Source organism: Sander vitreus, chromosome 7 (genome assembly GCF_031162955.1).
Source record: "Sander vitreus isolate 19-12246 chromosome 7, sanVit1, whole genome shotgun sequence".
Classification (NCBI taxonomy): Eukaryota; Metazoa; Chordata; class Actinopteri; order Perciformes; family Percidae; genus Sander; species Sander vitreus.
In genome coordinates this window covers 22134039-22148811 of record NC_135861.1, presented here as the reverse complement: position 1 = coordinate 22148811, position 14773 = coordinate 22134039, and the positions used below count along the sequence as shown (strand labels likewise).

The following is a 14773-nucleotide window of genomic DNA, read 5'->3' as shown; positions in this document are numbered from 1 at the left end:
TTTACTTAAAATGTAGAACCTGTATGTCTGAACTTTAGCTTCTGTCCTGTAATAAAAGCTTTATTTATACCACATGCTCCAGACTTCCTCTTCCTTCTCTAATGTGTGATTGTCTGTAAGTCAGTTAATGCTTGGAGATCAGCATATCAGTTTTCATGGTCGTCTGTGTAAAACCTTTAACATTGCTGCAGTTCAGTCAGTTATTTACTTACTGCACACATTTCTTTTGGTTGTGTCAAAGATGGCAGTGAAGACACAAAAAGAAAGTTATATCTTTACAATTCTCTCTCAAATCATGATAAATCCCTGTGTTTTACTGCTTGTGTTTAATTTAAACTAAAGGATTTTGTGTTTTTAATACTTGAATCACACTGAACTAAAAAGGTATCAAAAGTGTTACTTATTAATTAAAAAATAGGAATAACAGTGTAAATGTATTTACCATGAAAATCCTACCATGTAACTGTAAAATTGCATTTGATAAATATAGGTTTGAGTTCTGGAAATGTCTTGTAAAATACTTTGAATAACTTCCTAATTCATCAACGACTGCCCTTTTTACTTTATTATTTCATCATTATTCCTGTATGTTGTGGCAAAATCAAGGATGAAATTCAAGTATATACAGTATTCTATAAATGAGACCCCAGAATTAATCTTGGAACTATCAAATAGGTCTGACGATATGAAGGGAGGGAAAGCGTTTGGTAAGTTCCTGTGGTCTGTCAAACACATCCCCTGGCAGGTCTAATGTGGCGTGTGACACGTCACACCCTATCACTCTGCCTTACAGATGACCAGCCGCCTACGTATGCCACGTGCACCACTGGATTCCAAACCAGACACTGTCAGGTGTGATAACAGTTTGAGCACCAAACCCACTCTGAAGCCTTGCCCTCTCCCATTCCCACACAATTCATTTGATGCTGCAGCTGCACAGCTCATGGTCGGCTGTGCACTTCTGCAAGAATGTGCCGTGCCCTAAAGATGCTTTTATTCCTCGTTCACCTGCACATTTCCCCAAGGCTGAGGGCCAGAGATAACCCTGTCGCTCTGCTCCCTCAGACCGGCCAACCACTCTCCATCACTGGGGGGGTGTTTACAGAGATAAGGACTGCTGCTGATCCCAGCTCTTTGGAGGGAATCAAATACTTGTGCGTCACCTGAGGTTCACTTTTGGGGGTCAGTGACAATGGTGCATGCTATACATATAACCTACATGCACCAGATACAACTTATGTCATACTATTAGATTATTGTACAACATTGTACAAACACGTTTTTCCCTCCTTCAAGAGGAACTATCCTCTTAAAATTGCACGCAGTTATCCCGCTGCTCTTTATCTCGTAATTTGTGCCCTTTGGTACCAAAATGTGCTGCCTACATTTGGCATTGGAGGTAAATGTTCCCCCAGCACACACTCATTATTTCAATCCTCCCAACGCTGTGGACAGGCCCCGGCCTCTTTGACAGCATTTGATGCTCTCTTGCTCTTTCTCTCTGTGTGTCATCATCTCTTTCACTTGATGGAGAGAGGGTTTCGTTCTTTTTCTTGGCCTTTTCTATTAATTTAATTTCATCAAGGCTACCTGGCTTTGTGTGAGCATGTGTGGTGAAACGTAGTCGCATTATGTTACTTTGTAGCAGTGACAATCATTCTGCTTGTTCACACATAGAAGTAAATAGAGAATTCTGCAAAATGTTGAGTAGAAACCCTTCCACAATAATGATTTCATTATAATTGCATCAGTTTTGTAAGAATGTTTTTGCTATTGTAGAAGAGGCCAGCCCCTGTGGATAAAATGTCAAAGCTACAATATACTAAATATTTTTGTAGCTTTCACGTGAAGCAACTCCATTTTCTTTCATTAAAATCAATCTCTTCCCATCACCTTCTTGGTTTTTTCTTTTGACTGGTTTAAAGTTGATTTCCCTGCATATGCGTATAACGAAGCTAGTAAATGAATGAGAGCACATCAAAAAAGTGAAGTGTAAAGACTTCTATGCCTGAAGCATCTTGCTTATCTGTTCTAACCTGGTTGGTAACCTGTTTTTTCGGGGGGTACTGAAGTCTGATAAAAACAATGTGATGGTAGAAGAGAGGAAAAATCAGCAAGGAGCAATTGTTCTGTGCTGGATTCTCTTTGATCTGTAGTTCAGTGAAAGGAGGGCATTATGTAACGTCTTCAGCACACACATGGCCGACTGTGTGACTGCCAAACACACGGGGGGAGTGGTGGTGGTGGTAGTGGGGCGCTGTGGCAAGGGGGGGGGGGGGCAGACAGTCAAGAGGAAAGAGATAGGGCCATGGAAGACAGTGGAAGATGGACTTGTGAGGAAAAACATTGCTGCTCGTATTGGTGTTGGGTCACTTTCCTTATTAAGGCTGCTCAGTCAAGCAGCTGTAATGATGGTCCTAACAAGCCTCATTATGAGACATGAGAATGCCCCTTAGTGATGGTTCAAACATTTATCTGCTGCTCAGTGCCCAAAACCCACTGTCACAATACACATCCTTTTCTGCCTGTTGTTAAGAGAGGGAATTTGAATAATTACATGGTGTCCTGATCTTGTAGGAAAAATATGGTCTGTGGCTAACAAGAAATATTACCCCATCATTTGTATGCCCTAATTGGAAGCAATTCATTATCTTGTAGGAACAACAAAATGGCAGCACAGTCATGCTATTGCACAGCAGATGGCCCTTTAAATCAATCATTTACAAACCAATCAATAATATATAAAAGTATGACATTTAAGCCAACTGTATGAGTCAAGCACCATACAGCAGGCCAAATGTGCGCAACAAAACAGGTCAAAGATGGAGCTGAGACAGCATTGAACATAGAGGGATGCAAAGGAGAAATATATTAATAGGACCCTGCCAAATCAATGTAGCATGCACATCACACAAGACAGCCTTATCAAGAAGGAGCTGTCTTAATTGATGGCAGGAGGAAGTAAGGAAAAGGCAAAGAGTGATTGGTAGAGTGTGTCGGTGGTGGTGTAAAGCTGAAAACTGATGTTGAGATGGCCTGACAGGGTCTGTTTCTGTTCATTGCAAGACTGTGATCCAGAGTGACCGTGTTTTCTTCCCTTCTCTCCATAAAGGTTATGCCATTGCCAGCAGTCCAACTGACACAATGAATGAGCCACAATTGCCGGAGCCACAGAGGCTCGTCAGGTCAGTCTTAAAGTACGTACCAACACTGGACTCAATCTATACCACATTCAAGAGTCATTTATGGGTAGTTGGATCTCAATATTTTCCCCCTTGTTTGCGACCTATAGTGAGGCTACGACTGCATTTTAGAAAATGACGTGCTTGGTAATCGAGTGTGTTGGGCTGTCAGCTCAGGGTGCATGATCTTGCCAGCATGACTCAAGTCTGCCCGTGAGCTGCTTCCTGTGCCTGTGCATCTACTCCAGTTGCTTGTATGATCTATTTTAGATTATTTTGCCCAAGGATGTGTGTGCATTCTCACAGCAGAGAGCCACAGAAATAAGAAAAAGAGGAGGGGGGAATAGATAATGTTCAAATAATCTACAGGCAATCATGCAAATTCCCCAGCCGTTGTTCTGCACTCAGGGATGCCGTAGATAGGGGTGTAGCCTCGCGTTCTATTTAGGCACAACACATTTGGAATTATGCAAAGAATGAGATCTCTATCAGCCATTAGTACAGGCTAACATGTAGGGAATGTACGTGTGTGACACTGCAAGGGTCACTTCTTTTCCATTGAGTCTGTAGTAACATTATATTTTATCCAATTGGATAAATTACTCCACACGGTGTCCACACTGTGTCCAGAATGCACTGTGTTAAACCGTTTCCATTGGTTCATTCCTTTTACGTAAGAGCAAAATGGAGAGGACACTGTTCAACATGTGTGTCTTAACTGTGTCTGAAAGCAGCAGAGTCCATCCTGTTACAGCAATAACAGGAGGCAGCAACTGAGAAACCAGTCCTCTATTGCAAGCGCAGATGTCATGCTCCTTGTGGCCTTCACACACTGAAGGGGCCAAGTCAAATTTGGCGTGACCCTGATGTGTCATCTTGATTTAGACAGTAGTTTCATGTCGGCAACCAACGTGGCCTGATATCTGTGTGCGTGCATTTGTGTGTCTGTGAGTGGATCTGCGATTGGTTTTTACGCAAGCGGGAAAAATGTGGATCTCATCTCCATTATCCCACAAGAGCAGGCTTCCTTGGAAGGCATGGTGCAGCAGAAGCAGGGGCATTGTGGTTGGTGAATGGCTGGGTCTAATCTCGTGAAGGCAGTGGTCTGTTGGAGGGGCTTTTGAGCAGATTTGAGCCTGAGTGGTGAGAGCAACAACAACCAAAAAGAAAAAATGAATCTAGTTTAAAGATGTGTGTTATGAATGGTGCTCAGCAAATTCAAATTAGCCAAAGTGGAGGTATACTCATTTACATTTTCATTCAGCCTTTAAGGATACTATTTATAGCTTAAAAGGCAACTATGGATATGCTAATCTGGCACAATGTTTCCAATACATAAATGCATCTACAATGAAATGTCAAAAAAAAATCCTATAAGGCAAGACTCTGGGATATGGAGCCATGTTTGGTAACATCTACAACGCATTCTGCTCTCAGCATGACAGCAATGTCTTGTTAATTAGAGACCCTTTTTACATGCAAAGTACATTTTCACATTACTAACAGATACATTGAAGAAATGCTGCATCCATATCAATCTTCCCAGAATGGCTTGTGTCTTTGTTTGATCTCCAGGGACTAGGAGAATTTGGGGGCACCTGTAAAGTGGTTTAACACCGCCATCTGCTGGTTGGGAAAGAAAAGTCAGCTAACCTCTGATCCAACTACAGTCTGGTCTCACAAGAATGATCCGTCTTCTCCCATTTCCATTAGAACATAATAATGTGGAGGCTAAATGCTTTCTAGGACAATGCTTAAATAGTAATCTAAACAATTCTCATCACTGACAATCTACTCTTTTCTCCCTTTAAAAGTAATGGATTTTTCCAGCAGCAATTATCCACTCTTATGTTACCACAACACCAAATCAACTAAACAACATCTATGGCCAACTGGGTCCACGGAGGCTTCAACTGTAATGCCTGTGGAAAGATGTCAGCTGCTTGTCGAGCAATGATGACTTTGTCATAGGATTTATTATGCACACAGCAATTAAGTTGAAATAGAAAGATATTAAATATTCAGCCGTTTTGAGACTAGCGAATTAACAGGCACTGGAAACATAAAATATGAATCACAAGAACCAAATAACTGCATGTGCAAGACCTAAGGAGAAACACTGGGACAAGAGAGGGTGACTTACTCCAATAATATTGCAAATATTACAGTATTTAACTCTAAAAAGCAACAGTTCCTTTAAGGTTTTTCCAGATTTCTCTACTTTAGGTTTATCTAACTGAAAAAATAAAACAGAGACACCAGAGAAGCTGGTGACAAGACACTGAAAATAGCACACAACAAAGCTGTTCCAGGAACAAATGAAAACATCAGGCACTGTACCACATGTACACGGTTTAATCACACGTAATATATAAGGTCTACCATAAAAGGACATTTGTCCAATGCTGGTCCCTCTAAGCCAAAGAGGTCTAGTTAATATGTTGATTAGTCACTTCAGATTGTAGCCGTTGCAGTGCTTGTCCAAGGAAAATGGAGAAAGAGCTAGGACTCCTGATTGCTTGTTTCAAAAAAGATGTGCTTTAATCAGTGAAAACACCTCATAATTGCCTTAAGTATTTGCAACATTGAAGGTGCAACAAAGACAGTTATAGTTTTACAACGTAATATAGCAGTACAATTAAAAAATTCTCTTATTTTGGGCAACTGTCTGCAAAAACACTTGGATTAGAATGAATTCCTCTGTCATCCAAGTTGATTATGTTCATCTATATCAACCATGACTTTGTACCTAAGCTTCAACTAAATGCAACCCTTTTTTTTTTTTCTTTTATAAATTGTAATCGTTTGTTGTTGCTTTGATAAACTTTTGATGTTGCCTTGAATCAGGAAATCTGAGCAAAAATGAAGAAAAAAAACTGAAACCTTTTGTTACTGCAAGCTACAGACATAATAATAATAATAATATAAAAATAATATAATAGAGAGTATCTCATTTGCTGTTATGACTCGAGTATGTCACATTTTGTTTGGTAAAAATGATGTAACAACAAATGTGCAAAGGTAGGCATTTGTATGTTTATTTGGAAGAAAGTAAGTACAAAACAGTGGCATTTTCTTCCAGAGAAATAAGGACAAAAGTCAACAAATATTACTTTTTTCTATGTGGATGACACCTGGAGCAGGACCTTTCGGCAAACAGTGTTTGCGATACAGGTAGTCTAAATATAGCAATTAAATAACAATGGACTAATACCACAAACATATTACTGAAAGATCTACTTGTGTCAAACAAGCAAATTCTATGATAATCCCTACATTCCACTATGGTACACACAGAAAGCTAAACAAACTCTTTACACGGTTATTACAGAAGTCTTTGACACTGCACCAAGAAAATCTTTGATCAAAAGACTGTTGTGTTCCTGCACTTATTCATCATCTGACAATTGTGGGAAAATAACCAACTTTTAGAAAGATAAAAGAAAGCATGGTTAGAAGGTAATGAGCATCCATGCTACATATGAGTACACTTATCTGAATAGAAACAAAATATCTATGATCATTCCGCGCGGCGCAATGATAGTCTTATATGAGTAAAATAAAATATAAAGACAGTATAGTGTATGTAACAATTTGAAAACTGTAGAATATTAATACAAATGTATGTTTTCACATACAGTTAATTGACATTCAAAAAAAAATCTGAATTTACAATACCATATCTTAAACAGTGTTGGTAAATAGGTTACGCTACTATAAGTAGAGAATTTCAGAAGGGTGAGAAATGACCACCGGTGGGGGAATAAGAAAACTCAACTGCACAAAAAAAGAAACTTTTGTAACCCACTTAAACCTTTTCTGCATTATAAAAAAAGGAAGACTTTGGCAGCTCACACCATGACATCACCTTAGTTAAAAAGGAAAACGTACTTGTCATACTTGTTGTGCTTGCTAAACACAACTGCAGTGACTGATAAGTGTCAGTCAGTCATGGACACCCATAGTGCATGTGCATCTTAAGCTTAAAGGGAAATCAACTGCTTTGTCATTCAAACAGTGGAGCCATCCTCTGTTGTTCTCATTAGAAAGAAACTAATTTAGAAACAAAGTTAGGATTCGGTTGTCATGTTTTGCCGAAAGTCAACATGAAACTATCCATGTGTTCAGAATAAATAAAGCCACTGCTAATAGACTGCTACCGAAGATCAGATTCAGCTGTGTTCAGACATGTAGAAAGCTACATAGCATCCAGGTCCAGAGAATAACAAAGCAACATTAGCCTTTTAAACTGCATTCAGACAACCTTGCCAGAGGCTGTGATTTGTAGATGGGTGCTAAAGATATACACCTACATATAGTAATGAAAACCAGATACAAAAAATATATTGAGTACAACTGTACCAGCAGTGAGTATTTCTAAAATGTTACGGATAAAAAATAAATTCTGAGTAAATATTTAGTATAGAATAAGGTTTGTAATAGAAACCAGCTATTTGAAACATGCTTTCTAGTTAGACACATCTACTATGATTGATATTAGTTTACTAAGTAATCAGCCACAGTGAGCATATAGACAGGAAACTAAGATAATTCAGTTAACAGTGAATAAGTCCAGTTCAGGACCATAAAAAGAAGACCCATTAGTCTAGTGTCTTCAGAAAGCAGGGAGGGGTGGGGGAACCAGAGCCTTAAACGCATTATCACAATTTCAAAACACAAAATGCATTCTTGAACACATTAGTTCCAACTGAAACAGGTAACCTGCTACCTAAACTGTCAGAAACAAAAAAGAGCAAATAAGACCTGGCTGTCTTTTTCAAGTAATATAGATTAAAAGCAGAGGGATTTTAGAATGAAAAACAAAGACCAGATCTATGGCTTATATGATGATGGGAAAGGCAGGGTATTTCTTTGGCTATCAAGGCAGCTGAAAGGCAGGTAAAACAGAGCATCAGCTGCTAACCGACCACTTTCTGCACCATATGTTCTTGTACATTGTTCTTAGCTAAGGTAAGTTGATGCTTGGCAAGAAGTGCCAGTGGGGAATCTCCACTGTTAATATGCAAACACTAAGAAAGTGATAGTAATGTTTACTCCCCTCTGCTTCATGAATCCGTCTCTGGGATTTGATGACCCCCATCCTTGGCCTTGATTTGGAGCCAGGCATCTCCCAGCGCCTTTGCAAAGTGATCATCCACTGAACCTGTGATGGACACCGAGTTGGAAACAGGCTCCGCTTCTTTGTAGTTCTTTCCAAGGCTGCGACGGAAGTGCTCCTCAATCACAGGATCACATTCTGTGTTAGCTAAAACAACATTAAGTGTCGAGGAAGGAGACCAAAAACATGGTTATTACCAAGCATGTGATGTATAAAATATCATGCTCTATATATATATATATATATATATATATATATATATATATATATATATATATATATATATATATATATATATATATATATATATATATATATATATATATATGCATTAGATTACATCCTGGCTTACCATTAGTCTTCATCTGATCAGTAGGTGGGCTGGGTGAACAGCCATTCATGTGGCAGTGCGAGAGGTTACAATTGCGGTTGCTCGCAGGGGCACAGGTTATAACGGAGGGACGATTCTATATGTGGAATGGAAATGCATACAATCAGCTAACACAGACACAGTACTATGTATGGGTTGGTACACTCCTTATGGATCTCCTCCAGAGAGACTTGACATGTAAAAAATACCCTGCACTGCTTAGTATATTGTCTATTATTTGTCCAGAAATGTTTAATAAATGAATGAAGAGACTTTCACCTAAAATGAGAATTCTACAATCTCTGAATATGTAAACAGAGATAAAAGGTCTCCAACAGATGTAAGGCAAATACATAAAAACTTTGTACTTTAGCAGAGGAATGTGAAGACAACCTTCCACAATAATCTGTATGGTGGCTGGGCAGATGAGAAAATGTACGTCACGCGGATCCCTCGCGACCATGCGGATACAGCAAACATGAATTGCACTGTCATTTATCCAACTGATTAAACATAAAAATTGTGTATTTTTTTTTTTTTTAAATCACACTCTTTTATTATCTATCTTATTCTTGTCACTGTGAACTTCAGATGTGGCCTACTCCATTTAGTGTTAGAAGTTGACGTACCTGCTGCCGATCTACAGTCCCACCCATGGTAGACCTCTCTCTGGCCCCAACTCTAATGTTGTGGCTGCTTTTGGTCACAGCCAGAGGCTGGTCTACAGCATAGCTAGACATGGAAGCATATAGGTGGTTCCCATGGAGACCGTTGGAGGAGGAAGTAATGTGTTCAACAGGACTGTGACCTAGGCTCCAGTGCTCATTACGATTGTCTCCAGCAGAGGGACGAGCCCTAGACAAAGAGAGTGCAAATTCAAAATATACCACCAACAGTTTCACCTTTTCATAGACAATTCATACACCAGCGGTCACATCTCACTTATATAAAAGTTAAAAAAAATTAAAAAAAATAAAAAAGATGACCGCACAAGGCTTAAACTGGCAAGGTGGTCTCGTTTGTCTTTTTTAGTGTGCAGCCCTTGAAGAGAATTAAAGATTATATGCATGATTTCCCTCTTGCAGACTTTGTTGTGCTGGTAATCTAAGTTGTCTCTTAAAATCATGATACTTTACAGCCTGGAGGGAATCTCTGCATTCCAACAGAGTTAATGCTGGAAGGTTTTGTTTCATAATCTCAAATGGGGCTATTTCAGGCTGAATGGTTCAACTGTTCTTTGACTTGTTCAATAAATAACATTTTAGGATTGAGTGATCCTACCCACCTGCCAATATGACGGTTTCCTTGTTTTAAAAAAAGTTGGTATTACAAATAACAACAAACCGCTCTTCTACAGGTGTAATGTATGCTTTAGGGGAAGGCAATCAGTGAATACCAAGGTTTGGGTTCGGGGAAATCAAAAAGCATTATTAAAATGACCTTGTGCTGTGCAAAAAAATTTCCATTAGTTGGCCACAGTAAACCAAACCTTACTTTGAGATTTCATTAAAGCCCCCATGCAGTAAGATATGAATGTACAAATCTGAGTTCTGGTGTGTGTATATTTTGAGCGCAAAATATACTTAACATAGAATTTAAAAGATTTAATTTTTTTAAAAGGCACATACAGCTGAGTGGCAAACAATCTGCTCATTTTGGTCACGTGGTCATCATCACAGTTGATTCGGTCGTCCATTTGTTCTTCGCCATACTTCCGTTTGCTTGGGCAGTGTGGAGGAGGCCCAGTAATGTTGGACATAGCAGTGGGCAGGGAGGGTGTCCTGGACTCATCTGTGGGAAGGATTCGGCAGTACAAAAAATCTAATTAAATTTAGATTCTAGCAACAAGTACATTAACTCCACATGGAACATAAACTATGGCCTAATACGTCTACATTTATTGCATCATAACCACATGTAAAAAGTTTGTTTGATTAAATTAACTTGGCCATAGCATCCATTCAAGTAATCATTGGTTAACCAGATTCAGTTTAAGCAAACAAACTGTTGGCCTGCGAAGAATAAAGCAGGAAATAGTTTTATTGACGTCATGTCATTTTAAAATTAATCGGGAAAAGACAATTAAACTCTGACCCAGATTAGCCCACTGACATCCCAAATATGGAAAGTTGAGGACATTCTTTAGTCTTCAGGGATAGAATTGATTTCTGAAGGCAGCTTTGATTGAAAAGGTAAATTGAGCAATGAACAAGTCACAAGAGTAATTTACTTCTGGAGTAAAATCACCTCCTAAACACTGAGGAAACAACAGTTATTGTCATACTCAACGCTAACTTTTTAAAGTGGTTGCCGCCTTGGCAAACAGGCATCAGCTTTTGGTTGCCGAAATTGACAATACGGTTGCCATGTTTTAAACTGCCTACATTTGGAGCAATTCATTTCATATGTAATTACACCTCACATTTGTTGGTACTTAGGTCTGTGTGCAGTTTATAACATGCTAAATAAGAGAGTTTGCAGTAAGGACAGATATGTAATTTAAGTAAACAATTTTTTTCTAAAGGAGGTATAGGGATGAGGAAGGGTTGGTGGGATGAACGTGAGGTATATGGTTTTGAATATTAGCACTGGCATAGTTGTTTGAGTATATGATAAATATGATTTAATGGTTTAAGTTATGAAGGGGTAGGAGGTTTAGATAAGTGAAACATTTTTCCTACCCTTTTGTAAACGTGTAATATTTATTCATGTTGTTTATGTTTTATGAGAATTTGGATATTGAGTTTGCTATATGTGTACTGTTCATTTTGTTCAAAAATGGCGACACATGGCGACAGACTGACATATTTGTCATAGCTACATAGTTTTTTTTTTAAGTCAACTTAAGAGTTATCATCTGCACTTTAAAATGTAGCTATCACTTTTTTTTATTGATGCCTTTGTGTTCAGTTCAATAAAAGAAAGTTGGTAATATGTTTTTATTCAAGCATGTGTTGAATTTAAGCAGTACATTGAAAGCAGCATAACTGGATACACTTTACTATTTTTATTTATCGCAAGTAATGTCGTTCTCCCATATTTTTGGAGCCCTAACGTTAAAGTTAACGTTAACGTTACATGTCAAACCAAAACACTGAAAAATTGATGGTGGTAATTAGGGAAACCGCAACGTGTTAGTTCCACAAATAAGTTAAATACACAGTATAAAGACTTATTACAACACACATATAATGTCAAACTAACCTTCGTAGTGCAGTCTCCCGATGTTATTGTTCATCTTGTCCAGGAACTGAGAGTTCAACAGGTCCATTCTAGTGATTAGCATTTACACGAACAGGCTAGTTGCTAACATCGATGTTAGCAAGACACACCAGCGAAGGCAACACAAACGTTATATCCTGAAGAAGATAAAACAAATAAAAATAAATAAATAAAATAGGGAACATCAGATAGTAAACAGGAATGTAAATGTGGCTTAACGTTTCATTTGAAGCAAATTTAGCTAAACACATAGCTAGGCTCAGCTAACCGCTAGCTAACATTACAATATTAGGCTAACGTTAGCTTTAGCCAGCTGGCTTTTACTGCTAACATTACATGAGTTAGTTTACTTAGATAAGACATTTAAATACAATAGCTAATGGTAATGAATAATATTACAATAGTTTTACACATTCTGTTACAGTAGTTAGCTAGCCAACTGTTATCTTGGTTGCAGGAGCTAACAAACTAGCCAGCTAACTTTAGCTACTTGACACAAACTAGCCAACAGCTAGCTAAGCTAGTCCCCAACTTTGGTACGTTAATTAACGTTAGTTCGCTATAAGGTCCCAGATTCTTGAACTACCGTTACAAGTAGCTCATTAGTGAAAACTTACTTAACGTTACGTTCTGTGCGTTTCTATCCAACAACAAATTTTCAAAGTAGCCTAACCTTAAAAGTTTACTCACTTCATCGACGAAATGAGCTTTACAGTCACAACATCACCATGGCTAGCCCAGCTTGCCTTTACACTGCCTTCACCGCACGCACTTTCCCACCGCACCACTCATCACACAAAAGAGTGGTGAGCGGCCCTAGCGGAGACGAGGCGAACGGGGGCGAAGTTGCCGTGTCTGGGGATCTGCTCGACACAAACTTGTATGATGACATCCAGCTAAAAGGTGCCTTCATTCTGTATAAATATTGTGATTTGCGGAAGCGCATTGTATTCACATAAAAAAAGTAATTTCATTATGTTGCATCTTTAACTGTCCGTTTTCATACTGTGGATTTTCTCATCTATAAACATCTGACTTATCATTTCAGCAAAGTTGAGGTTGATTTTGATGTTCACTACGACACTTCTACCAGATGATGTCATCCTAGTATCCATGCATAAGATTCAGCACATGGTGCAGCTTTTTTTGAAGCCAATATACAGTACAAGTACAAATTTAGACTGTCCTTATCCATGTCTGACATGTCTGGCATGACCAATATTCAAAAAGCAAATGAGACTCTCAGGTCCTTGTTTCTATGGGTATTCTGTCAAGAAGACTTGACCATAGGCTACATAACCTTTATTTATGTATCACAAAATCACAAATTTGCCCCAAAGAGCTTTACAATCTGCACAACTCCCTCTGTCAATAGATCCTATTAAAATAGGGGCGAACACTCCAACACCTTTAACGGAAAGAAATATAGTTATGCAACAGCTGTTAAAGAGTAGCTAGACAGAATGACAGTAAAAATACAATATTGAGGAACAAAATGACAATATTAATGCAAACATACAAGCTATAATTAGAGCTGCAGTTGTCACTGTCACAAAACTCCACTATTCATGTGAAGCTCAGTTTTGAAAAATGTTATTAATTTTCAGGATGATTTACTGTTTACCAATTCCTTCTTCTGTTCCATTTGCTAAAAACAGATGCATGTGCTCCTCTCCCAAAGGTGTTACACAAATATACATAGCCTACAAACAGTTCACTGCTTGAAAATATATATATTTGTGATTTAGAAATGATAGCAGTAGAGAAATGTTAAATTAATTTAGACAAAAGGTTAATTTAGCCCTAGTTAATCCACATTTAGAGGTAAATCCAAGTATGTATTTTGTAGACAATTCATTATATTGCAAATCCATGTGTTCTACACAGAACAAGTTTACATTAGTAGTCATTACAAAAAAGTTATTAGTAAACATAAATTAAAAAAATCCTATGAAAAATCGAGGAAGGGATGAAGTGACCCTGCCCGGAGGAAGCCCGGGGCCCCCGTCTGGAGCCAGGCCCAGATGGAGGGCTCGTCAGCGAGCATCTGGTGGCCAGGTTTGCCACGGAGCCCGGCCGGGCACAGCCCGAAAAAGCTACGTGGCGGACATCTGCTCACAGCCCCCGGCTGAGCGCCGCTACGTTGGAGTTTAACCCGGTGATGGGCCGAGGAGTCGCCTCCCTACGCCTGCGGGTTGTGGGGGGGGGGAAAAACTCTGACTGTTGTTTGTGCATATGCACCAAACAAGAGTTCAGAGTATTCGGCCTTCTTGGAGACCTTGAGTGGAGTCCTGCATGGGGCTCCAGTCGGGGACTCCCATAGTTCTGCTGGGGGACTTCAACGCGCACGTGGGTAATGATGGAGACACATGGAGAGGCGTGATTGGGAGGAACGGCCTCCCTGATCTAAACCAGAGTGGTTGTTTGTTGTTGGACTTCTGTGCTAGTCATGGATTGTCTATAACTGAACACCATGTTCGAACATAGGGATGCTCATAAGTGTACTTGGTACCCAGAGCACCCTAGGCCAAAGGTCAATGATCGATTTTATAATCGTTTCATCTGATCTGAGGCCATATGTTTTGGACACTCGGGTGAAGAGGGGGCTGAGCTGTCAACCGATCACCATCTGGTGGTGAGTTGGGTCAGTGGGTGGGGGGAAGACTCTGGACAGACCTGGTAAGCCCAAACGGGTAGTGCGGGTAAATTGGGAACGTCTGGAGGAGGCCCCTGTCCGACAGACTTTCAACTCACACCTCCGGCGGAGCTTTTCGTGCATCCCTGTGGAGGCTGGGGGCATTGAACCCGAGTGTACAATGTTCAAAGTTTCCATTGCTGAAGCTGCGGTGAGGAGCTGTGGTCTTAGGGTCTTAGGTGCCT

The 14773-nt window shown here is 39.4% G+C and overlaps 1 protein-coding gene across 3 annotated transcripts; it reads right to left on the bottom strand.

The window, feature by feature from the left end:
* Positions 1 to 6196: 6196 nt before the first annotated feature.
* Positions 6197 to 12696, bottom strand: LOC144521090 (transcription cofactor vestigial-like protein 4). 3 transcript variants are annotated; one of them, XM_078255385.1, is made up of 6 exons: positions 12511 to 12696; positions 11876 to 12030; positions 10300 to 10462; positions 9301 to 9526; positions 8654 to 8768; positions 6197 to 8448 (listed from the first exon to the last, which is right to left on the bottom strand). In XM_078255385.1, the coding sequence occupies exons 2-6, from the start codon at positions 11955 to 11957 to the stop codon at positions 8249 to 8251; spliced, it is 786 nt and encodes a 261-aa protein (XP_078111511.1). In that variant the 5' UTR covers positions 11958 to 12030; positions 12511 to 12696; the 3' UTR covers positions 6197 to 8248. The 3 variants fall into 3 exon arrangements, with proteins under 3 accessions (XP_078111511.1, XP_078111510.1, XP_078111509.1); XM_078255384.1 differs by having other exon boundaries at positions 12567 to 12696; XM_078255383.1 differs by having other exon boundaries at positions 12584 to 12695.
* Positions 12697 to 14773: the final 2077 nt, after the last annotated feature.

What these genes read in the sequence shown, in the direction of transcription:
- LOC144521090 (XM_078255385.1), bottom strand. Translation starts at nt 11,957, where the DNA reads ATGCTAATCACTAGAATGGACCTGTTGAACTCTCAGTTCCTGGACAAG. An exon ending in GGACTGTAGATCGGCAGCAG is followed by an intron (nt 8,769 to 9,300) that starts GTACGTCAACTT and finishes TTCCACATATAG; the next exon opens with AATCGTCCCTCCGTTATAAC. An exon ending in TGATCAGATGAAGACTAATG is followed by an intron (nt 8,449 to 8,653) that starts GTAAGCCAGGAT and finishes ATGTTGTTTTAG; the next exon opens with CTAACACAGAATGTGATCCT.